Here is a 25,288-nt window from a genome sequence, read left to right as displayed (position 1 = left end):
TAAAAGATTTTTGACAGAATAAAAAAAAAATACTGTAAATGGATTCGCATCTTTGTGTTTTTTGACAAAGGTTCCTCAAAATATTCAATATTTATTCCATGTCAGATTGTGTTTTACTCTTTTTTTTTTGTTCTTCAGCAACCTGACGCATGCGCCTATTCTTAGGTTGCTCTTATTTTCAGTGTGGTGCATGATTTCTCTTGAATGGTTGAGTACAAAAATTTCCTAAACTTTATAACACAAAATTTGTAAATTCAAAATGAAAATACTACCTAGGTGCTGATTATTTATGTTCATTTAAAAAAAAATTGAAGGTTTAAAAATTCAGGTTCAGAATTGAGCAGCAGTTTCAGAATAATTTTTTAGTTTGAAACAAGACTAATTAAGAATTTTCATCAATTATAATGACTTTTGGCACGCATGTTTGGATGCACGTCGCAAATTTTGGTACCATTTTACCAGCAGTGATCTCCTTTGTCTGGGAAAGAATAAAAAATGTATAAAAAAAGCTAAATTAATTAATGAAAATTAAAATTCACAGTTGAATTTTTGAATCCCGCAAATCCTGAGATTCTCGAGTTGAAATTAATTTGTTTTTTTAATTTAATTTATACAAATCATTAGAAAATTCAAGTAAAACGGGCGATGTCCTCATGCAAAAAAAAATAACTGGTAAAATACCAGTTAATCTGCCTGCAACCCCCACTACAGAAGGAAGAAAAAAATATAAATTAAATGCTTTTCTTTATTTTTAATTGCAATATTACATTACGTCTATAAAGCTACATATTTTAATAAATATCATATTAATATAATTATTTTATATTTTTTGAAATTTTAAAGAAATATATGTTTTTTTGATTTTTTATATTAATATTTTCATATTAATACACACATAGGTATTATTTTGGTCTTGTCTTTAAGTCAAAAGGTGTATTTTATTGTTTGTATTTATACATAAATGGCCTAAAAGGCAATTTAATCAATTATTCATTTCTTCCAAGAAATTGTTTCTTAAGTTGCAATGTTGTTGTTTATTCTACTAAAGTCATACATGAAAAAAAATTGATTGCAGCTCAGTTATTATTATGGTTAATTCAAACATGAATTATAAAGCAAAACATTTTCAAGAATGATCATTTGACTTGTGAAATCTATGTTTAGATGCAAATAAATATCATATTTTCCACTATTTGAAGTAAAATGCGTCGGTGTGATGGTTTCCTGCATATTTGAACTTAACCAAATAAATCATTTAACAATCTAAACCTGATTTTGCCGCTGAAACTGTTGCTTCTCTGAATTAATTACTGTTATAATTATGTTCCTCATAAATCATATAGAATTTTCAACAGAGCAGCTTTGATCGTTTTTCCTTTTTAATTTATATTTAATTATTTAATAAAACTGCATTCTCATTCATGCGTGTTTCTTGCAGGACGACATCACGTCTCCTGAGGTGATGATCATCGAGGGCAGCTACACGTCGCCGCCGTCATTTTCGCCGTCGCCGCCGCCGGGGCGCGACTCGTCGAGCGCGCCGTCGTCGCCGCTGCCGTTCCCCTTCCCGATCTCGAACGGCGTCGGCGGCATCCCGACCATCACGGTGGGCGACGGCCAGCCGGCGGCCTCGCTGGCCAGCCTGCTGCAGACGGGCGGCGAGGCGCTGCAGCGCTTCCTGGCCGCCGGCGGCGGCGTCGCCGACGGCGGCGCCACGGTCAAGTGTCCGCTGTGCATGGCGCACTTCCCGGCGTCGATGCCGCTGGACCAGCACCTGTGTCTGCACTCGCGCGAGAAGCCGTTCAAGTGCGACCAGTGCGGTCAGTGCTACAAGTACCAGTCGGCGTACGCCAAGCACCGCGAGCAGAACCACACGGCGCGCCTGCCCGGCGAGAAGCCGTTCCGCTGCGAAATCTGCGGCATGCAGTTCCGCTACCTCAAGTCATTCAAGAAGCACAGACTGAACCACGCCGTGGAGCGTCTGCAGCCGCCCGGACGCTCGGACGCCGACGACGCCGTCCTGCTGGCCCGCCTCTACCACCAGCCGGCCCCTCCGCCCCCGCCGGCAGAGTCCGAGGACGAGCAGCCCGGCGGCCTCGAGGCGCCCGACAACCACGTGACCAGCTCGAACGAGGCGGTCGGACGGTGTTCGGGACAAGAGTCCGAGCAGGACATCGACAGTCTGGCCATGGCCCTGGCGTTGTCCTCGTCCTCGTCCAACAACAACAGCGCGTCGACCAGTTCGGCGCCGCCGAGCGCGCCGGCCGCCGAGCCGTCCTCCCTGTACAACCTGCTGAAGCTGGACGACGTGCAGCGCAAGTTCACGTGCGTCTTCTGCCACAAGTCGTTCCGCTCCAAGGAGAACCTCAAGCTGCACGTGCGCAAGCACACCGGCGAGAAGCCGTTCGAGTGCGAGTTCTGCGGCCGCGCCTTCGGCGGCAAGAGCGACATGAACCGCCACCTGCGCATCCACACCGGCGAGCGGCCCTACCACTGCGACATCTGCGGCAAGTGCTTCGCCAGGGCCGACTATCTGTCCAAGCACCTCACCACCCACCTCAACAATTCACACTAAGCACAAGTTGATTTTTTTTCCTTTTTCTCTCTCATTCCGAGCGGCCCACCTGCGTGGGTGTTGAGGACGTTGCGTACATAAACACACATGATATTAGTTTGTAAGGTTGAGTTTTGAGACCGTGTGCCAAAATGACTTTGTAGTTCGTTTTAACTGCCAAATTTGAGACTTTTAGGTATATATACGTACAGAAATGTTTAAAATTAAGAAGTGAGCTGCAGACTTGAAATGGTGTCTTCACTTTGGATTGAAAGTTTTTCCGCAACAGAAGAGTTTTTCAATTTTGAAAAGGAGAGGCTGAAAAGGTCAACGTTAAGTAAAATGAGTAAAAATGGAAGTAACTTTAATTTTTCAATTGTTAAATTTATTTAGATTTTGAAGATAAGAATTTTAAATTTCTGTTACAAACCATTTAATTTAAAAAAATTGCACAAAGCAATTTTATAATTGAGTTTTTTGGAATTGAGGTCAAATTTTAATCTTCAGCAAAAGTAATTTTCCGTTTATATGTGCAAATATCATTTTCAACCTCTCTTATCTCAAACTCGTAAAACTCTACTTTCTGAAGAACAGGAATTGTTGCTTTTGCGTATGCACCTCTGCACGTTTCGAAAGAGTTTTCATTTTCCTTTCTACGTAAATGTGAAATAATGTAGTTTTGGCACAGGTCACCACCATTCATAATAATGTATTTCATTCATCCACAGAACGAAATAGCTTCTACCTCTCAAAAGGCTCACTGGTGATCCGATTCTTACTTAGAACTTTAATATATATACAATATTATACACACACACATACATATTTCTCCGATTTCAAACAACACATCCGTTTCCGAATCTATATGAATGTCTTGCACCCGCATGCAAATACGTGTAAGTAACTGTCACACTCATTCGAATTGGCCTATTTTACTTTTGCGATCGAATTTTTAACAGTGACAGACAGAACGACTTCCAGGCGAAGTCCCGGAACGATATTTTTCAACCATTAACCAGTAATTATATATAATGATGATGATGAAACACAAAAACTCACACACATTCGACAAACACCATACTATGCTGTATCTCATCTACCTCTGACTTGTTTTTATATCTCTTTCTTACGAACAATACTACATACATTTTGCAACTGTTTTTGTTACAGCAGTTATAATGTTAAGAGACTTTTCCTTTTTGTTATATGATCTGCGAAATTTTGCGTTTGTTATGCGACTGATTTTTGAGTATTTATTAACACTGGCCGGCCGGTCCAGCGGCGGACGGGCGCACCACTGTGTTTTGAGCGATTATCGCGCCGCGCTCCTCCGCTGGGCGCGCCGGCCAAACGCAACAGTTGGTTCCTATCGATACACAATTTACACAGCAGCAGCCATTATAATTCTGATATAAATATACTGACGGAAAAACACACAACAACCACGTAACGTACGAGATAATATTCATCTTTGGGTAGTAACAACACACAACTTACATACTTTTTCCCGCAGAATCACTTTCAACAAAGTGGATGTGAACACCTAGGAATGATCGGCAACAGAAAAAATAATTTAATTCCTGGATTATTTCACGTAAAATTATGAGAAAATCTACTTTTAACTGTTTCTGGTTGAGGTGCATTGAGTATAAAATACGAAAGGTAAAAATTTATTTAGATTGGAAGGTTGGCATAATTTTGGTTATTCAGATAATCACTGCAATGTAGAACTCAAATTTGAGCTGAATTATAGAAGCGGAGTAATTCAACTTAAACTATTTAATGTGCTTGTTTGGTGAGAAAAAATTTGATAATTTGTTTTTTAGATCTTTATTTCTTCAGAATTTGAAGTTTTTAAGGAAACTGCAATTGTTTGATCGGACCAAAAGTTATTAAAATTTAATAACGAGGATATTTATGATATTTTTTTTTGTTTGAAACAAAATTAGCGCATTTAAAGAAGCAGTGTCGCAAAAATATTTTCCCATTATTATTTCTTATAATCGGTATCATTTCATTGCTTGGTGCATTTATAATTTTGCACGAGAGACTCACGCCACCTTAATTTGAAACCTGAGGTCAGTCATGAGCCAATCTATTCTAGCGTTGTTCGCATCCACTTATTGTTAGACAGAAATATGTACTTCCTCTGTACTTTGGTCGGAGGTGCGCCTCCGAATTTGATTCCTTCATCCTCTTTACACACAAACTCACACTTAACAATACGCTACTGTAAGACATATGTATTTACATAGTTATATTACTTCACCGATGCACTTCTCGCATAATTATTCTCTAAATATATTTATGCTTTTTTGCGAGACGTTTGTCCCTGAAAGATTAATTATTTACAAGAACAATAGTGACGCCGTTATCACCTTTTCTCTCTCTCTTTCTCGAGGGGATTTCCAAAAATCTGTGAAACGTTTTCGACAAGCGCGTATGTATAAATATTATATTATAAATTATGACGAGACGCGCTTTGGAACTCCCCAGCGATAATGCAATAGCTTCAGCTTGATACCTCATAAATAGATGCCTTTTATTATTGTGAAAACTGTTATAATATGCAGCAAACTCGTTTTTTGTCAAACCCTCCAAACTTGCATGCCGACTTTGCCGTACTGTTGTTGATTTCATCTGTCCCACTCCGTTCGAATCGAGAGCACGACAATATAGAACTGATATGATGAGAGGATATAATATACAAACAAAAACGATGACGAAGAATGACAAATTTTCCAAATCTCACTTTGGTTTGTTCGATTGACAGCGCAATGAATGAAAAATTATACGCTACGCAAACTGCCAATACGGACACAAGAAGAAGGAGTTCAAACACGAGCGAAAATGAAATATGTATAATTATTATGTAATTGATGATAAAAATTTCAAAGTGCCATTTTAGTAAAACACATACGAATCGAGAAACAAAAAATAAAATAAACTCTGTCTACGAAGAAGAGATCTAGAACCAAAAATCGACGATATGACGAGAGAAAAAAATTTATAGAAAGCAAGCAAGCGTGTGCCATGAAGAATTTATTAATGGAGAAAGAAGCAAGGTTTGCGAGAAAATCTATAATTAGTGTGACGAAGAAGAAATTATTAAAATAGATGCAGATGATATTTTCAGAGATGTGTATTATATTTTGATGGATATTGTATGGTGTTAAATAGAGTGGTTTTAGACGTGTATTAACTTCAATGTCCCCATCACAGTGTGTAGGAGCTTCTAAAAAACTAGTTACAGTGATATAATAACTGAAGAGAAAAAACAAAGAAACAAATGTAAGAGATACGTCAGAGCCACTCAAATCGATGTTTGTCGCCGTTGAATGCAATCATCCGAACAATGAAAAGGCTGGAGTTTTTAGGCAACTTAGCATGTGATCTATGAAAACGACGCGAAAATTCATCAGTCATGATTAACGAATTAATCAATCATTAGGGACGAACCTTGTTTATTATAGAGAACGAGTCTAATCTGAAAATTGCTGATTGAACCTCGAAAGATAGTTTGAAACAATCAACAGGCTTCCTCTCTTTCTCAATCTCCTTGAAACTTTTCTGCCCCCGTTACTAAAATACAAAAAAAAAATTAACTTCCGAAATATTTAATCAAAATATAAAAAACTCTTGCCAAATAATTTAATGTGCTTGGGACTCGTTTGAGCTTTTTGGATCTTGCTCAAAATTATTTCAAATACTTTCTTTTTCGAGTCCCGAAGGTGAATGAAAAATGTTGTGAGATTTTCGCCGCTTCACTTTTTCCGAACAATACCGTCTCTCTCGAACTATTTCTCTTCTCTTTCTCTATCTAGGTGGCTTACCTGATACGCAATAAACTAATTAACCACTCGCTACGACCCACGCAACTACCCCCTACTAATATAGCAGCAGATGTTAATAAGAAAACATTTAGCAGGTACCTTCTTCATTGTAAATATTTTTAAAAGTATAACAATCGTGTCCAAGATGAGACGGACACAATGTTGATAGATCGAATTTTTTTGTGATTCTCCCTGTGTTTCTTTTTCGGCATGAAACTTAAACGAAGACGTACGTAATTCTGATTAGGAGAAATTTTCGCTGTTGTGATTAGAAACTAGACAGGTACTTTTTTACTATATATAAGCAACTTTTTCTAATTAATTTATTCAAACTTTTTATATTATTATATTTTTGTCACTTTGTTATTTGACGTCGTTGTTTTTTAGTTGTTTAATCGTTCAATAGTCAATCAGCTATCGATTACCTCAGAACTTTTTTACTGTGAATACGGCGAGGAGCAAAACGTGCGCTCCTGGAAATGTACAATCTCATTTTAGCCATTGATTTCACTATTTTTACTTTGTGTTAATTTCCACCGAAATTAAAAATGACTTATTTCTTTTTCTCTGGTGTATAAAAAAAGCAGTGGAAAATTCCTCTTTTGCCAAAAAAAAAATGAAACGCCGCCCCTTAAAAAGAAATTTACACGACCTGCATTGGCAATCATATTGAACAGTCGAAATTTGGCGCAAAAGTCGCCAAATAAAAAATAAAACCTGAAATTAACGAAAGTGCTGTAAAATTCGCCATTGACATGAAATTATTCTTCCTGATGCTGAGAAAATTTTAACAGAATTGGAAGAACATATCAGAAGAAAAAAATAATGTGAACAAAGAAATTATTGTCTTACCGCGCATCACAGTAAATGAAACTGTAAAAAAAAAATTATGTGTAAAACTAACGAGATTTTAATTTTCAGATTCTAAAAATATAGCACACACATACACGGGTTTCAGTGTTAAAGAGTAAAACAATAAAAGAAAAAAAAACATTTTCTGTATAAGTCCTAATGTGTTACGTATGTACATCGGTTGATTTTATTGTGACCTGCCAAACAAACTCTATTAGTTGCAGCATTGATATTTTTTCTAGTTTTTATAAACTCGCAAACACGCATTCAAAGCAGCAGCAATATTTAAGATGATGAAAACAAAAAAATGACGAATTATGAATCGATAAAAATTGTACTGTTTGATTGATGGTTATTTGTGGATTTCTTTTCGATGGCAATAAAAGTATTTACTGTGAATATAGCAAGATTATCTTTTAAAACACGCACGACCCATTTAATAATTCTTAGAGATAACAAATTGATAAGCTAAGTAATGTTTTGTCAATTTAAAAAATAATAATAAATGACCAGAATAACGTATGGACGCAGAAAATGGCACGTCGAAAAATATAACTTTCTGAAAATAACATAATTATTTGGTTGTACCAAGGGACATGGTTATGAGGTTAAAAAGATTACACAAAATATTTTCGAAAAACTCCTAAATCGACTTTTTTTAATTTTCGGTTTGAGATACGAATTTGATAACAACTTTTCTGGTCCAATTTCGCGACGCCCGACATCCACACGTGTATGAACACGTTCAATGTCACTTTCTTTGAAATTTAGACTTAGAGCTTGGAGCTCAATTTTCAAAATGAACGCTAATTTTAATTTCTTTGGAAGAATAGGGAAAAATTAAGCCCGTCTAATTTTGAATCGACATGATGATTTTCAGAGGTGAATTATTATTATTTTTTAAAGAAAAAGTGATTAATAAACAATGAAAAATACAGCGGCAGCAAGTGAAAATTTGAGCTTTTTGAAAAATAAAATGGAATTTTTTTCAGAAAGTTAAATTTTCTGAAGTGCCATTTTTCTGCTTCCGTACGTGAAACTCATCAACCAATCATTGAAAATTAATAATAAAAAAAATCTTGTCAATTAATCCTTTAAATTATACAAAAAAACTTTCTCCTTTATCCGTATGAATTTTTAACCTGAATGCACGACGCAGGATTCGATACCATTGGCGAACGACACCGTTGCACGTGGCTTTGGCGCCGAAATGCTTTGAAAAGCTGCAGCCGCCATGTTTTTTCCTCCTGTTGTCAACAAAAACATTTTGATGGTGGAGTTGATGTGAAAGTTGGCTCAGAAAACTGATCTTTTTATCGAATTTCTTCAATTTAAACTCAGGTAAATGCCAAAATAATCGACCTTAACTGAATTTAAAGTCTTTCAGTAGCATTTTTCAATCTAATCATTGGCTTTCCTCTCTTTAAAGGAGCAAACAAGAAGAAGTCGTCTTTGCCTCTGTGGTTCGCCGTCCTCCAAGTCAATCGGTAATTTGCATTTGCTCGCGATCGAACATGGGTGGTTGGATGCTGGAAGTGGGCAAAATGGCCCTGTACATGACCTTCCCGGTCGCCTTGTTCCATTATTTCAATCAGCCCGAGCTTTTCGAAGAGTGGGTCACGAACACAAGGCGGCAAGTTTACCCTCCCGAGAACGAAATGTACCGCGAGCAAATCGAAAAGTGCAAACGGAATCTGCAGGAGAAAAGGGAGAAAGAACTGCTCGCGCTGATGGATTTGGAAAAGGCGAAAAAGGCCAATTTGTCGTGAACGCAAATTTGTCAAAAACAAATTATTTAGTTGTACAAAATGGAAAAGATTGATTAATTTACAAAGAAATTTGTGATTAGTTGTTAAAATAAAATGTGATAACCTAAACAAGCTTTTTCTTGCTTCCACTTTTTATTCTTCCTTATTTTATTTTAGCCATGGACTTGTCCGACGTGCTCCGGTGCGACCCGCAGTCCGTCGACCCCTTTTACGTGAGCCAGGAGAATTTCTTCGACCACCTTTTCTGCGTCCTGCGCCGCCTGGAGATCTTCTTTGACTCGTTCTTGGTGCTCAACAACCACGAAATCGTGTCGTCGAACCACTTTGTCCTGTCGGCGCTGAGCAAGGTGGCGCAGGCGTTGCCCAAGGGTCGCCGGACGGGCTCGTACTTTGTGGTGCGCGACGCCGAGTCGTGGACCGTGCGCTGGCTCGTCGACTACTTTTACTCGGGCAAACTCACGCTGCCCCGCAACACTTTCGAGAGCATGAACAAGGTCTTGGCCAGCCTCGAGGTGGAGCTGCTCGGCGACTTCTTCGAGTCCGAGGAACTGCTGCACTTTTCCATGAACCAGCAGCAAAAGTGCGAGGTGCTGAACACAATTTGGGCCTCCAGACACAAAACGTACGACGTGAAAATCATCACGAGGGATGAAAATGAGGTGTTTGCGCACTGGGCCATTCTGGCTGCTTCCAGTGAGGAGCTTTACACTTTATTCCAGGTGTGGATCACAATTTTTATTATTTTGAATGAAATCAAAATCTTCCAATATGAGTCCAAATAAGAATTTAAATGAATTGAAAAGTTAATATTGTCTGAAAATTATTTAATTTTTAATCTTTTAATTTTAACACAAATGTTAGATACATTTGAGGATTTCAACTTCATAATTAGTTTTTAAAGCTTCTTGCGAGTGGAGTTTTTTTTAGTTAATTTAAAAAAACCTTAAAAAGATAACGTATTGTAAATAAATTAGAAAAACTTCCTCAACTCATCAAAGAATATTTTGCCAGGACTAATTCACCTTTAACGTTATTTTTGCATTTATTTATTTAAACAACACGTCACATTTTTAGACTAAAAAAACTTATATTGCTCCAGGCGCCGCTGTCAGTAAGGCCGAGCCTGGTGGCCCTCCTGGAGTTTGAAGCCGCAGACGTGGAGCTCCTTTTGCAATTCTGCTACAAGGGCGAAGTGCAAATCCCGAGGGCGCGCGCCACCAACCTTTGCCGGCTGGCCAAGATGTTTGGCATCAAAGATCTGTTCAACACCATCGCCGAACTCGGCTACCACCGAGAGCGGCAACCGGTCGTCAAACAAGGAACGACGCGACTTTCCTGCTACGAGCACAAGGACACTTCAAAAAGACTGCTTTTTAAGTCGCTCTTCGACAGAGAAACTCTCTCGGATCTGCAACTCATTAGCAACGATCACACTTTCAAGGTTTTTGTTTTTTCTCATTATTTTATTTATTTATTTTTCACAAAAAAATTCGGAAAGGGTTATGAGTAAATTAATTCCAGCTTGTTTTTAATAATAATCTAAGTAAAATAGTTATGGCATTTTATACATTTTCTTTTATTCAATTGAAATATTCAATTTTCCTAAATTTTACAACAGAATTTTCCTTAAAGTTCAAATATTTCTTATTTCTTCAAATTTAAAATTCGATGTCCCACATTTTTTTGCATTAAATAGTACTCAAAACCTATTCCTATGATGATAAATATTTTATATTTTTCTTAAACTAAAATTTTCATGTCTATTTTAGGTCCACAGTGCAATACTCAGCGTCAGTCCGTACTTCCAGCCAATTTTCAATCAGCCCGATTGGCGTCACTGCCTGATTTTCCTGTCAAGTTTTGCCCTCGAATCAGTCCAAGCTTTCGTCGATCTCGTCTACTACGGAGAGGTGATTTACCAGGGTGGAGTTCAGGACTTCATCTCCGTGATGGAGGGTCTCATCGACTTTACCCTTCTGCCGATAAACTCTGTCGAAAATTTGGAGCCGCCTATCAACACTTTGGAGAAAGTTCCTCAGCCAAAAGCAAACTCGGAACCTCCTGCTTTGGCGCCAGTTGACGTAACCCACGAAAGTTCCAAGCTGCTCACCTACCAGTGCGAATTTTGCCCGAACGTTTTCTACAGCAGGAAGCGCCTCAAGAATCACCTGAGCAACGACCACCCACTGTCCAAACTGAAATGTGAACAGTGCGGATTACTTTTCGACACCCAGACTGACTTGAAAACCCACTTGAAAGAGGCCAAGCATCGAGCCGGCAGCCTCAACCCTTTCTTTTGTCCCACCTGCGGGAAGTCCTTTTCACTTTCTTGCTCTCTCCGGAAGCACATGAGACTGCACGATTCGAGTCTGCCCTTGTTCGAATGTGATATTTGCCAGAGGACCTGCTCACGAAAAGACTATTTGGAGGAGCACATGAGAACTCACACTGGCAAGAAGCCCTACAAATGCTCATTTTGTGGCAAAAGGTTTGGTTTTATTTTAAGTTGAAAATTTGAAATAATCACTCATATATTTTAAAACTTCTTTCCCTAAATTGGAAACTATTTTGGGAAATTAATCTATTTAAGAGGAGCGATTAAAATGTCAACATTTTAACTCATTACATTTTATGAGCCTAGTTTTTTTCATATAAAAAGTTTTTCCCATTTTGAAATTTTTTGTATCGACTGAGAAGAATAAATAATAATAATAATAAAAAAGTGTTTTTTAAAATTATGAATCTGTTAATTTTTGTATGAAATTCTAAAAAGTTTAAATTTGTCTTTATCTTTGAAGGTTTGTTGGGAAGACGGGACTGAATCATCACAAGAAAACGCACGGTCCACCGAGAAAGGAGTCGGTCTGCGAGGTTTGCGGGAAGGAATTCACAAGGAAGGCCCTTTGGACGCACATGAAAATACACAACAAGCAACTCCGGTGTTCCGAGTGCGGACAGCTCTTCGCCACCAGTGGAACCTTGAAGAATCACATAGCACGGAAGCACTTCAACACAAAGCAGCACATCTGCGACATTTGCCAGAGGGCCTTCAGCGTCAAGGGAGAGTTGAAGAGACACAAGAAGCTGGTCCATGAAGATGTCAACAAGGAGCAACTTGAATGCAAACAGTGCCTTAAAAAATTCTTCCGCAGCAGTTCATTGAAGTAATTTTACATAAATTTTTTTTAACAAATTTTTTAAGTTCAAAAAATGGCAATTTCAATTTTTATTTTTCAATTCTTTTTAAATTAAATGGGATCCAATTGTTCATTTAATTGCTTCAAACACTCACTTTAATAATTTAGGAAATGTAAAAGTAAGAAATGAAGAGGAGACTCCCATAATTTATATAATTATTTTAATCCTCCCGTATTATAATTTAGAAAAAAAATATAATAATAAGAAAATTTTTGAATCATTTTCAGATACCATGAAAGGTGCCACTCGGAGAACCCTTCGAATGGTTGTCACTTGTGCCCTAAAACATTTTCCAGCAGCAAAGCCCTCAGCGAGCACCTTCAGAGCCACGCTTCGGACAAGCCTTACTTCTGCAGTCAGTGCAACGCGAATTTCCGCTGCAAGAGTTCCCTCAACAGACACAGCAACAAAAAGCACAGGGATAAGAAGCCTTCCCAGTCTGAGCAGCAACACATTTCGGACCAACTGTTTGTAGCAGAGGAACAACAGCCCATCTCAGTTGCACTCTCTGACCAGCAACAATTTAACATTCAAATTTTTATTCCGTCCAGTGACCAGCCATAGTTGTGAATATTAATAAAACAAAATTATATATTATTATATAACATGAAAATTTGTATCATGAAAGTACCCTAGTTTTAAATTAAGACATTTTTATTTATTATTTTTCTTTTTAGAGTTGAAATTCTTATTATTTATGTTGATTTACATGACCCATATGTAGTTTTTCTTTCTTGGAATACAATAACAAAGCCTCTGTTTTAATTTTCTTATTGATTTATAATTGAAATTTTATGCCGGCGAGGAATTCTTCTTTCTCTTTTATTTTCTTAATAAACATTTGTGTAATATTGCAAAATAAGCATTGTAATAGAATATATTGGAAAAGCCTTCCAAATATTCAGTTCAGTTAAATTGATTTAAAGCCAAATATAATTAAAATTTTTACATGATTCTTAGCACAAGTATTAATTTTTCAATTTATCATTTAAGTATCAAAATATTAAACAATAATTATTTTGCATGAGATGACGTCGGCATAGCAATTAGAGTAGATAAGCGCGATCAACGCGCAAACAATAAGTATTGATCACAATATACGTCTATATGGGCTCCGTAAATTGCCTCTCGCTTGATTGCGATCTTATATTTCAGGGAATACTTCAGCGGCACTCGCTGACTGAAAAGTACAAGTAGCGACTTATCAATCATAAAAAATAATTTGAGGAGTGGTTCATTTGTGGACGGTAAGCATTATTGCCTGACTTGTTTCGCAACGAGAGAGGTTAATCAATTCATCTTATCGGCTTTGCTTTATCGCATATTCAGTGAGGTACCAATATGCTGAAATATACGCTCCAGAATCGCAAAGCGTTGAGTCAGTCGCAGTCATCTCAGGTGCCAAACAAAGTTTTTGTGAATCCAAGTTGCCACATATAAGGTAATTGCTAACTTAATTCGATATATTTTATAAATTCAAGGCAAGATTTCCTTCAATGTAATATTATTTGTGCATTGAAATCAATTTATACAAAAATACAAGAGAAAAATCTCATTTCAACTTATAACGCGTTATCGTTTGAATTATTTTCCTTATTGTTAGTACCTAGATATATCAGCGCTGATTGACAAAAATAATGAAATAATGTTTGAAAAAAATTTAAAACCTGCTTCTTCATTGTTTCCATATTTTATTTTAATGAAGTTGTGATAGGATATTAATATTTAGCAATAATTAATAATAAAATTTTGAAATTTTCCTGATAGAAGAGTTTCTTTAAAATAAAATTAATAATTTATGTTTAGTTTGATAAGCGAAATTTGTAAATATTGCATCTAAAAACCAAAAAGATGAATCATCTTAAATTTTTTAATTGATTGTTGCCGAGCTACTAATTAGCCTGCTGTTTGCGTGTCTCTCAATTTCTGATAATGATATTCCTAGAATATTCTCCACTTCTTCTAATCTTTTTTGGCCGAGCACAATGCCGAAATGGAGATTTGTTTTAAAAGAGTCATTTCTTATCAATCAATAATGTCATCCAACGCGATGTGCCAATCAGCTCCAAAATAACGTCTGCAACTTTAGATAATAATTTCAACTGCCGTTATGAGCAGCTTCAATATGCGTGTCTCATTAGTCATTTGCTTGAAAGCACGTCAATATGTGGATCTTATCTTGTTTGATTGTCTGATAGTAATTTTCTTTCTAGATAGAGGATCCCGTTTAATAAAAAAGTCCTCAAATTTCAAATAAAGTGCATTGCTAAAAACTACTCTGGGTACTGAAATAAATTGTTTTTAAATGGTCATGCCAAGACAAAGTATTGTCGGCCCGTGCCTTTTTTTGGTGAAGACGCCACTCTGAATTTGAGCATTTATTTTTTAATCTCAATTTTAATCGGACGAACGAAATAACTTTTTTCAGAAACCATGGCTTCGCTAGCCCAGCTAGCTGTTTTGCTCATGGTCTTTTCTATGGGCCGTCGCTGTCAGGCTCAGTGGAACCAACCCTACTTTGAGCAGCCAGCAGATACATCAGGCAATGTGGTTCTTCAAGGATCAGATCGAGCCTACACTTCCCAGTTTGATGAAAACGTTGCAGATCTAGCCACAGTTGCAATAATCAATTACTCAGGTTTTAAAATATTTTGTTTAAATTATTTTTAAGACTTGTATGGTCAGTAATACTTTTTACTCAGCGTTACCCAGTAAATTTGGGTGATATAAAATTTGGATTTGCTGTAGTTTAGTTTTAATTGGGGCCCAGGATAGAAAATTCTTGCAGTTTTCAAGTAATTACATTTTTTACAAAATTAATCAATGCTATTCTATGAATTTCTGAAGAGAATTTATTTAAGTTTCATTAAAATCACTCGGGCTGATTTTTTTTATAGATTTTTGATTATTTCAACATTCTTGAAAAATTCTTGTTTTTCAAAGAAATAAAAATATGTTTTAAAAGCCTTTCTCTAAATTTGACTGCAGGCGCAACAAAGCCAACCTACATTGAAGCTATAAGCGGGTGTGGAAGTTTTGGTTTGGACTTCGTGCAAGAAAGTAGCCTTCAAAACAAATGGGCCATCAAAGTCTCACAGCCACAAGATTTCGAAAACAGTCCAGCATGCCGCATTGAGGTGCGAGTGCAGGGCAGCACCATTGTTGGCGTTTTGACCCTCCAAGTGCGAAATTTGAATGACAACAATCCATTCTTCGAACTCTCGGACGTTTCGTGCCCAGCTGTGAAGGTAAGAAAATAGTTTCGCAAATCGAAAATGGTCATTTAAAAATGATGCCAATTTTTAGGAAGATGCATCAGGAGACACTGAATGCAAGTTCACTTTGAAAGACTTCGATGGGCTTCTTCCAAACAGTGCTTCCATAACTGTGCAGCCGGCGGTTAGTGTTTATAAAAATTATTTTCTGTTTAAATTGCTTTTTTAGGAGTTTTTATTATTTAATTATTTTTTTCTTAGATATGAAAATTTCAAAAGATTAGAAATTCGCATACGCACTCTTGAAATTTTCCTCCAATTTTCAAGTAAAAATAAATTTGAAGCACACTATTTTCATTATTTATCAATTTTGCTTCCTTTTTTATTAAATCTCTTAAAAATATTTTTTATGTTTGAATAGGGACTTTTTGCAATGACTGCCCCAGTGCAAGGGAGTGACCAGATAACCATAGTGAGCACACTGAGAATTACAGGAGAACTTGATTACGAAACTGCTCAAGTCCACATGCTTACACTGACAGGTTCTGATGTATGATTTTTTTTATTATATAAATACATTGGGTAAAAAATGAAATAATTTCAATTTGAAGGGAGAAAGGACAATAACGACAAATGTGATTTTGCGTGTCGACGACGTGGCTGATACAGCACCAATTTGGCTCGTGGGCCCACAACCAACAGTCAGGTTCAATGAAGAAACCCAGCAAGTACGTAAAAATTAGTAAATTAATTCACAACTTTTCCTTCTTTATTTGCTTGAACGAATGTTTCCAAATTATATTTTTCTTTTGACGAAATTGAATGAAGCTTGATTGACTTATTTAAAAGCAAACAATTATATTTTGCACGCAATTTAAAATGATTTGATTAATTTAATTAAAAAAATAGTCCTTCACTTACACTGCAAGAGACGGAGATGCTGGAGCAACGGCTCAAAACTTGAAATTTACGCTCGTCGAAGGTAAGAAATTGCACCAGAAAAATAATTATCTAAAAATCCATTGATTTCCATCACAGGTGATTCAAGATTTTTCACACTCACGTCCCCTAATGTAAACACGTGCAAACTGGACATCAGTGCCATCGACAGCGACACCCAAGGCTCAGATTTTACGGTGATCATCCGTGCGGAGGAAGAAAACGATTCCGCCAGTTTCATTGAGCAAGAAATGCAAGTGATTGTCAACGACGTGAACGACAACACGCCTTCCATCACCCCAAGCACTTTGACCGCGACTATTGACGAAAACTTCATGGGCGACATCAATTTTGGCGAAATCAAAGTTGTCGATCCGGATCTGGTTAGTTTTCTTCTTCTTTTAATTACGGTATAAGTTGGAAAAAGATATTTTCTTTGAACACTGGTGAAAAAAACCGAACACGTATTAAAATTTAAATATTTTTATTTGCTGCAAAGAATCTTCTCACTATCGATTTTGAGTTCATGCAAATTCTACTTTTTTGTTTCAAAATATTTGAGACTTTAAACGGATTCTGTCACAAGAGGATATTTTTAGCTTTTCACTTTTGGAATGATTTTCATCTTTAAATGGTTAAAAATTGCAATGATTAAACAAGAATAGTATTTATATTATTCAAAAAATTGACTGGTTGCTATTAAAAAATACAAAATAAAGAAAATACTTTGCATCAGTTTTAAGAGAAAAATTTTTGTACTCTTTTTTTTGTAGGGCGCAAGTGGTCAGTATAGAGTCGAGTTAGTGGACGAGTCTGAGAACAATTGGAAGTCGGCGTTTGCTGTGATTCCAAACAGTGGCTACCAAGAAACAATTTTCTCGATAACGGTGCTCGGCGTAATCGATTACGAAGATCCGATATGGCGCAACATTGCTTTGAAGGTATATTCATGTTTCCTGCTTGAAAGCTAAAAAACTAAACGATTTTGTGGCAGTTGCGAGTGACTGAAACAGGAGACCCTTCTCACACCGCCGAAGTGCCGATCACAATCACCGTACAAAATTTAAATGACGAAACGCCAGTTTTCTCGCAGTCCGAGTATACGGCCAGTGTGGACGAAACTGCTACCGCAGGCACGTCGATTTTGAAAATAGAGGCAATAGACAACGATCCAGGAGACACTGTGACGTAAGAGTTTTTTTATTATCTATAAGTGTAGAAATAATAAATATTTTAATATTTTTAAACTTTTGGGGAAGAATTTTGTCACATTGAGTTGTCATTTAAAAATTAATTATTGTTTTAAATAAATTAATTTACTTTTCCTTGCACTTATAAAATTAATGTTTCGCTTGGTAATTTAATGAAAAATAACATTAATAATTGCAAATATTATCAAATATTAAATTGGGTTGTGCCAAGTGCCTTCCGCACCACCATTACAGAAAACAGGCCGACAAGACTCTGCCTTGGCCCGATCTTAAAAAAAGATTTTAGTTAAATTAAAATAACACAATCTTTGGAATAAAATAATAATTATTTCGTATAGCAAACGAAAATACATATAATATTTAATTTAAATTTTTTTTAATATAAAAATAAAGTAATTTATATAAATTAGCAGTTAATACTAATATTTGATTTATACTGTTATGCCTTAATTCGTGAAATTGGTCCTAATTTAATCGGCTTTGATTTCAATTTAAGGTATCAGTTTTCAACGACTAGCACAGCAGTATCAATTGACGCGACGGGCCTAATCACGGTGGCCAAAAACAACCCATTTGATTTCGAGTTCCAAAACGAGGTTATCCTGCAGGTGGTTGCAACGGACACGGCCACTCCACCACACAGAAGCACCGCGCAAGTTCTGCTCACGATCATAGATAAGAACGACTCGCCGCCGACCATTTCTGTGGTAAATTTTCTTTCAAGTGTCATATTTTAATTCACGAATCAAGTGAAATAAACAATAATAATCAAAATGTGACTATCAGATATGTATTATATTTTATGATTAGGCAAACGAGGAAATACGAGTTGCAGAAAACGCAGCAACGGGAACGGAGATTTCCAGAAGCATCACAGCTGAGGACCTGGACTCGGACGCAGAACTCGAGTTCCAGATCAACTGGGACCTGACGTACGCGACCAACAAAGGAGTAAGAGTGCAAGACCCTCTCAAATACAAAGAGTAAATAAATTTTTGAATGAATTGTATTCATGAATTATTTGACAATTTTTAAACATTTAGCTGCCTGAGCATTGAAACGGAATACGTTGCTGAAAACAAGGGAAACGCGATCGCTGTTTTGAAAGCCGGCACCGTTTTCTTCGACTGGGAGGCATTTGACGCTCTTTACTTGAAACTCGCCGTCGAAGACATAATGCAAGAGAATAACGGCCGGCGCGAGAGTAATGCTATATTTTTTCTATAATCAAATTTATTATGGTCAACTATCAATTTTAATCATAAAGAAATTGAAAATAGTCAATATAGGTTTGACCTAACTTGCTCTCATAAAATCAACAAAAAAATCCTAGTTAAAGTAAAAAAATTAAACATTATTATATTTTTTAAGACTTTTTGTAGGTTATTTTTATTTTAATACCTACGTTTAAATTAATTTTTCTGCTACTGCAATCAGTATATTTTCTTAATTCAAAGTAATTGGATTTGAAATATTTTAGGAAATTTTAAATATAATTTTTGATATAGAAAATTAAAAACAGAAAAAACGTAACTTTACAAGATGATAAAAAAGTGCAAAATTTTTAAGTTAGGGTTATGACAGTTTTATTTACTCTGTTTACAGTAACGGTGGTGATCAATGTGGACAACGAAAATGACAACCCACCGGTATTTGATCCAGTTACGATCGAAGACAAATCGGTTCGCGAGGCAAGTTCCGATCAACTGATTGGCTTCGTCGTAGCCACTGATCCAGACCAAATGGACCTAGTCACCTACGAAATTCAGTACAATTCATCATTTATTGAATTTAAAGCAAATTCAAATTCGATTTTCACTCAGACCTGTCGGTGATTCGCCTGCGGAATGGGTCACGATTAACGGCCAAACAGGAGAAATTCGCACGTCAACAAATAGCGAAAATCTGATAAATGCGGACGGAGACGACGGTTTTCAGGTTTTGCAATACAAAGTGATCGCTAAAGACTCGAACGCAGACGTGCCAACAGAAGTAACGGTAAGTCCAGTTTGCGAAAATAATGAATTGAAAATCTGAAATTTCCCCTCTCAGATCACAATTAACGTGCTCGACACCAACGACAACACGCCAGTGCTTAATGTTCCGCAGACCCCGGTGCAGATTATGGAAAATTCACCTGGTGGCACTGAAATCGCGACTGTTACAGCCACGGATCTCGATTTCTCAGGTTTTAAAATTATACGTTTATAACGCCAAACGTCAGGGAAAAATATGAAAAAAAAGAATAACTGCATTTTCTGCAGCAAAAAGCTAAAATACAAAATAAAGAATGCATTTTATGTTTTAAGACTTTTAAGGTTATGCAATCCACAGTAATTGGAAATAAATGGGAATTTCAAATATTAAAAAAAATTAGAGACAAATTTGGAAAATTATTTGCAATAATCATCTATGGCTTTTTTTAAAGCACTTCTCACTTTTATGAACAAAGGGATTTTTTCTAATTCTTCAAATTATTATTTTTTTTTTATATATTTAAATGCTACTTATGCTCATAATTACTCTTTTAAAAGTTTAAAAAACAATAATAGTAACGGAAAACCTACAAATTAAAATTCATTACAAAATTATTAAAATTTAATCCTTCTTTATACTGGATTTAAACGGTGGGTTTTAGAAGAAAAGGAATGACCATTGGATAATTATAATATCTCATCTTGCTTTTCTTATAACTGCTTATAACCAAAATCAGTTTCTGAAAAGATTTTGAGTTGAAACTTAATAAAATACTAACGGGGGATAATTGAAATGTCACACAGAACCGTTTGGGAAGAAACTGCAGTATTTCATCAACACCGCGTTTCCTGAGCAGGCAAATTACTTTGAGGTCGACGCCACGACTGGCGTGGTTTCAGTAAAGGAAGGTGCTGACCTGGACAGGGATGGACCCTTAGGTGACACGTATCGCATCGAGCTGATTGTCATGGACAACTCGCCCCCTACTGCCGGAGTTGAACGTAATTATTCGTTTAAAAGTTATTTATTTTAAACTACATAAAATCTATGTTGATTATAGCTACAAGAAACACAGGAACGGCAGGATTTAACGTGATCCTCTTAGATGAAAACGATGAGTCTCCTCAGTTTGAAGAGCCCACGCGAGTAATCGAGGTCAACGAAGACGTAGAATCGGTGAGGATTTTGAATCAAAAAATAAAAAATTCAAAGTGGAACTTAATTGTTGAAATAGGACTCTATGGTGTACGAGGGAATCAGCGCTCCAGACGCAGACGCTCCAGGACCGTTCTCGAACGTGACATATGAAATTGTTTCGTCAACTCCTCCGGGCGAGGATTTATTCACTCTTGAAAATATCAACAATAAAGCAAACATTAAGACTGCAAAAATTCTGAAGGGCTTGTATGGTACGAAGATTCTGAGAATCAAGGTGCGAGTTTATATAATTAAGTAAAAATGCGAGTCTTGAGAATTTACTGGATTAGGCCACTGACGGGGGAGGCATCAACAGCGACGAGAAGGACTTTGAGATCAACGTGTTGGATGTTAATGACAACAGTCCACAATTTACTTGGCCACCGCAGGATGGATATCCGATTCGCATTAGTTTGGTGAGACTGATAAAATTTCTGTTAATGATGTGTCTAAAAAAAATTGCTCATCTATTAATTGCAAATTCATATTAATTGAAAAATTCTCTCATTTGCAAAAAGTATAAAAATTTTCCTTTTTTTATGAAAAATTGAAACCGATTTTTCATGAAATCCACCTCGAGTGTTACAATTCAATACAATTTTTTTATTTGAAAAGGAACAAAACGTATCGCTGCCATTGAGGGGTGAGGACGGTAGAGATTTGACCCCGATAAGTGGAACTGATGCTGACAGCCCTGAAACTGGCAATGGAAGATTTGACTTTACTATCAAAGGCGACGGTACATCAATTGTTATTATTACATACAAAAAGCATGCAAGAATATAAATATATTCCAATTTCAGCTACCGCACTGAGGTACCTTGACATTTCATCTACAGTGAACAATCAGGCGAGTCTACTTTGTAAGGAAAAGTTTCCTTCTGAGGGGCTCTTAACTTTTTCGGTACAATTCTTTGTCAAAATAATTTTCGTAACAATGAAAAAATGAGATAAAATTCACAGCTCACACTCGTCGCCCGTGATCAGGCACAATCTAATTCGTTAGAAACCGAGCGACAAGTTCAAGTGTTTATCATTACCACCACTGACGTTGTTCCCATTTTTGAAGATGTTAGCGACCCACAGATTGAATGGGAAGGTAAATTGAAACATTAATAACAAATTCTTACTGAAAATCAACAAATTATTTTTAGAAAATGACCCAGCTGTATCTGCAGAGTTGCCACTGGCCAAAGATCTAAACAACGAAAATCAAGAGCAGTCAAATTGGCAGCCAATTTACTATTACATTTTTGGTACTTTTGATCCATTTACAATATTGGGTCCATTTGATTAATTTAATTAAAGATGGGGATGCTCAGAGAGTGTTCAAAATCACAAACGTGCTGGAGAATAACGTTGTCACACCAATCATTGGACTAAGCGACCCTGAGGGACTTGGGCTGGACAGTGACGATGGACCTAAACAATACATCCTGACCGTGATTGCTTCAAACTCGCCATTCCAACCGCCTTTGCTGATTGGCGACGAGCGTCAGGTCATCACAGTCACCATCAATGTATATACACCATTTTTTTTCTTTTATACTTTAACTATACAATGAGAAATCTGAAATAATACTAGGTGATAGACCTGCCAGATTCGTCACCAGTTTTTGCAGAAGACCTATACGTAGGAGGCATAGCTCCGACTGACGTCATTGGCGTGGAGATTATCAGAATTACCGTGCGTTCAATTAACTTGATCAACAATAATAACTGACCAACGAAATTACAATTAGGCATCAGATTCTGACGTGGGCGATACACTGACTTACAAAATCATCCCTGGGACAATGTCCGCCAGCGAGAGCTACCTGGTTGAAGTCATGGACAACGCTTTTGATCTTGATCCTAACACGGGTTACTTGAAGACCAAGTTTGCGCCACAGGACTACATGAAAGGATATTTCACTTTCGACGTGGAAGCCAAAGATTCAGGTTTTTTAAAGAATAGTTTCCAATAAAAGGGTCTGGTAATGTTCTGAAGTGAAAAGGAAGGATTGAAACATTTATAATTTATTCATCTTTCGTCCAAAACAACATTTAAAAAAAAAAAAAAAAAAAAAAAACATCATTAAAAAAAACCCTAACGGGTTCTCAAGTGTTTAGCTTTATAATTTTTAAGGTTGAAACCGACTATATAATTTGAATTTATTTATAATAAAAATAGACTATTTGATACTTTTTATTAAAGCGGGTATAGGTTGGAATATATAAGTTTTTTTTTTTTTTGTAATTTACCGTTCATTTTAAATTTCTAGTTAACAACGTAGCCACAACAAAAGTTAAGATTTACATAATCAACGATTCTAATCGCGTGAAGTTTTTCTTCCTGAACGAGGTGCCCGACGTGGATTCCCAAAGAGATTTTGTAAAACTTATTTCATTGACAAAATCAGCTTGTTAAATTAAATCTTTAAATTATTCAAAGATTGCCGACGTCTTCACGCGAAACTTGGGTGACAAATGCGCCATCGACTATGTCACGCAGTCGACTGAGGGCCGAGCGGATACCGTTACCATGGTGCGAACGCACTTCATCGATCAGAATGCAAATCTGCCAGTTGAAGGAGGCGTAATTGAAGCGTAAAATTTATTAAAAATATTCTTCGAAGAGAATTCTTAACTTTGGCACACAGGAGAGCTAACAATCCTCAGACTTTGACCAGAATGCGCGCAGAGTTAGTCCCTGTGAACTTGAACCTGCTGGACGTGACTTCCAGTGGGATCCTTCCCGAAGACAACTTGGCCGCTGTGCTGACCACAACGCTGATTGTAGTCGGCGTGGTTTTGGGATCACTCGTCGCGCTCCTCCTCGTTGCTTTTGTCGTCAAGACGAGAAGGTGCGAATCATTAATAACAAATTTTTTTATAAATACCAGTTACACTGGTAACAATATAAAATACAAAAATTCGTTAAAAAATAATTTTATATGTTGGATCCAAATTGGAAAACTTTGCACGATTTACAAACTTTGCCAATTTCCTCGGGAGTTAATAAGCTTTTTTTCATATATAATATTCAGAAATTGTAATTATTTTTTAAATTTCTTCTAACTTTAGTGTTTGAACACCTCTCATTGTTTTAAATTAAAGTAGTGGTTGAAATCAAATAATTTTAAGAGTTATTTCACACCGACGGGCAAAATTAGCCTAATAAGTTAGTAATATTTTAGTAAAGATTTAATGAGAAGTGAATTTAGGCACGATAATCGTCATTACCTTTTCGTTTGAGTTATTTTATTCTTTAAAGCATTAATTATTTCCTTGCCTGGCCAATTTGCACCCCTTGATGTGTACTTCATGATAAGAATTACTTGATCTGTTGCAATTCTTCATTTATAGGTCCAAACTTTTCTTTGGACAAGAATTAAACTTAAAAAGTTTCTCAAGCAGAACAAGTAAAAATTTTCTTAAATGAAAATCACTATGCAAAAATAAATCAAACGTATTGTGCATGCAAATAATTTGTAGACAATTTTTGAAACGAAATTAAACAATTTGACTTTCAGTTTGAACCGTCGTCTCGAGGCTTTGTCGACGACAAAGTTCGGATCACAAGAGTCGGGTCTCAATCGCATCGCCATGAACGTCCCGAACACCAACAAGCACGCAATTGAAGGATCAAATCCCGTGTGGAATGAAGAAATGCCGTCGTACGACAACCAAAGGCGAGTGTCCGAAGCGCGATTTTCAATCGCTGAAATTGCAAAAGTAGACGACGAAGAGCCTTAAATGTGTCGATTACTCAATAAAATATGTTTAGCTTGCTCAGGAATTGTTCTTTTGTTTTTTTATAAATAAAGTTTTTATATTTTTTAAAACGTGACTTATTTATTTGCAGTCAACACAGCGGTGATTCGGAATTAATTGGAATTGAGGACAAGCCTGACTTCGCCTACGAAAACCAAAACTTCCAAAGCAACTTCTACGGCCAGGACGAAACCCTTCCCCCACCATACCAGACCAGTAACAACCCCGACGTCCCCAGCACCTACCTGTAGATTGTGATTTTATTATACATTAATTGTAAGATTCCTCTGAATAAACTATTTATTACCAACACAAGACCCAGAGTTTAAGTCGCACGTCCTCCTATTCTCTCGCTAGAATCAGAACTGACATGGATATCTTGAAAAGTGTCATCGCTTCAAAGAAGATAATAAAATTGACGCGAGTCAAAGATGATTAGGCGGCACTTTTAAAGAAGCTAGTCTAAATGGGAATTTTATCTACAAAGTGATGCTTTAGATGTAAACCTACTCAAACTACTTAGACTTCTTGAGGAGAACAATAATTAAATAACTTTGTGGTAATGCAAGGCCTTAATTAATTTTAAGATTTGCGTGAATCAAAGTGGATAAAGTGAGTCACAAGCCATTAGAACATATTCTCAGAAGATTAAAGATAAATCAAAACTTTAAAATGATACTATTCATTTCCATAGTTTCGTCAGCAAGCAAATTCTACACGAAAGATAAAATTTAACAAATTAAATTTCAATATAACACTAACTTTTTACTATTATAATTAATTTTTA

At 36.5% G+C, this 25,288-nt stretch overlaps 3 protein-coding genes across 7 annotated transcripts in view; all 3 read left to right on the top strand.

Moving 5' to 3' along the window:
- Window positions 1–7,668, top strand: part of LOC132194867 (zinc finger and SCAN domain-containing protein 10-like) — a 28,787-nt gene extending 21,119 nt beyond the window's left edge. For 2 of the 5 annotated variants that reach the window (XM_059616437.1, XM_059616438.1), the window contains exon 6: window positions 1,439–7,668. In XM_059616437.1, coding sequence (XP_059472420.1) covers window positions 1,439–2,575 — 1,137 coding nt within the window. In that variant the 3' untranslated portion in view covers window positions 2,576–7,668. The remainder of the gene's footprint in view (window positions 1–1,438) is intronic. The other 3 variants (XM_059616435.1, XM_059616439.1, XM_059616436.1) reach the window with 2 other exon arrangements.
- Window positions 7,669–8,448: 780 nt separating this feature from the next.
- Window positions 8,449–12,790, top strand: LOC132194866 (RB-associated KRAB zinc finger protein-like). Its single transcript, XM_059616434.1, has 7 exons — window positions 8,449–8,580; window positions 8,669–8,726; window positions 9,165–9,727; window positions 10,108–10,449; window positions 10,778–11,496; window positions 11,807–12,172; window positions 12,434–12,790. Exons 3-7 carry the CDS (start codon window positions 9,167–9,169, stop codon window positions 12,768–12,770), a joined length of 2,325 nt encoding a protein of 774 aa, XP_059472417.1. The 5' UTR covers window positions 8,449–8,580; window positions 8,669–8,726; window positions 9,165–9,166; the 3' UTR covers window positions 12,771–12,790.
- Window positions 12,791–13,526: 736 nt separating this feature from the next.
- LOC132194658 (cadherin-23-like) lies at window positions 13,527–24,816 on the top strand. Its single transcript, XM_059616078.1, has 32 exons — window positions 13,527–13,647; window positions 14,635–14,844; window positions 15,195–15,454; window positions 15,513–15,605; window positions 15,843–15,971; window positions 16,033–16,149; window positions 16,331–16,403; window positions 16,460–16,743; window positions 17,134–17,301; window positions 17,355–17,548; window positions 18,068–18,278; window positions 18,382–18,554; window positions 18,615–18,775; window positions 19,177–19,339; window positions 19,395–19,569; window positions 19,624–19,759; window positions 20,352–20,549; window positions 20,609–20,724; window positions 20,783–20,980; window positions 21,036–21,161; window positions 21,361–21,484; window positions 21,549–21,649; window positions 21,709–21,844; window positions 21,900–22,001; window positions 22,054–22,265; window positions 22,331–22,432; window positions 22,488–22,686; window positions 23,010–23,119; window positions 23,180–23,334; window positions 23,388–23,591; window positions 24,261–24,419; window positions 24,593–24,816. The coding sequence occupies exons 2-32, from the start codon at window positions 14,640–14,642 to the stop codon at window positions 24,750–24,752; spliced, it is 4,944 nt and encodes a 1,647-aa protein (XP_059472061.1). The 5' UTR covers window positions 13,527–13,647; window positions 14,635–14,639; the 3' UTR covers window positions 24,753–24,816.
- The last annotated feature ends 472 nt before the right edge of the window (window positions 24,817–25,288 follow it).

This window comes from Neocloeon triangulifer, unplaced genomic scaffold (genome assembly GCF_031216515.1).
Source record: "Neocloeon triangulifer isolate White Clay Creek 2 clone unplaced genomic scaffold, ASM3121651v1 ptg000008l, whole genome shotgun sequence".
Classification (NCBI taxonomy): domain Eukaryota; kingdom Metazoa; phylum Arthropoda; class Insecta; order Ephemeroptera; family Baetidae; genus Neocloeon; species Neocloeon triangulifer.
This window is presented reverse-complemented; position numbering and strand designations above follow the sequence as displayed.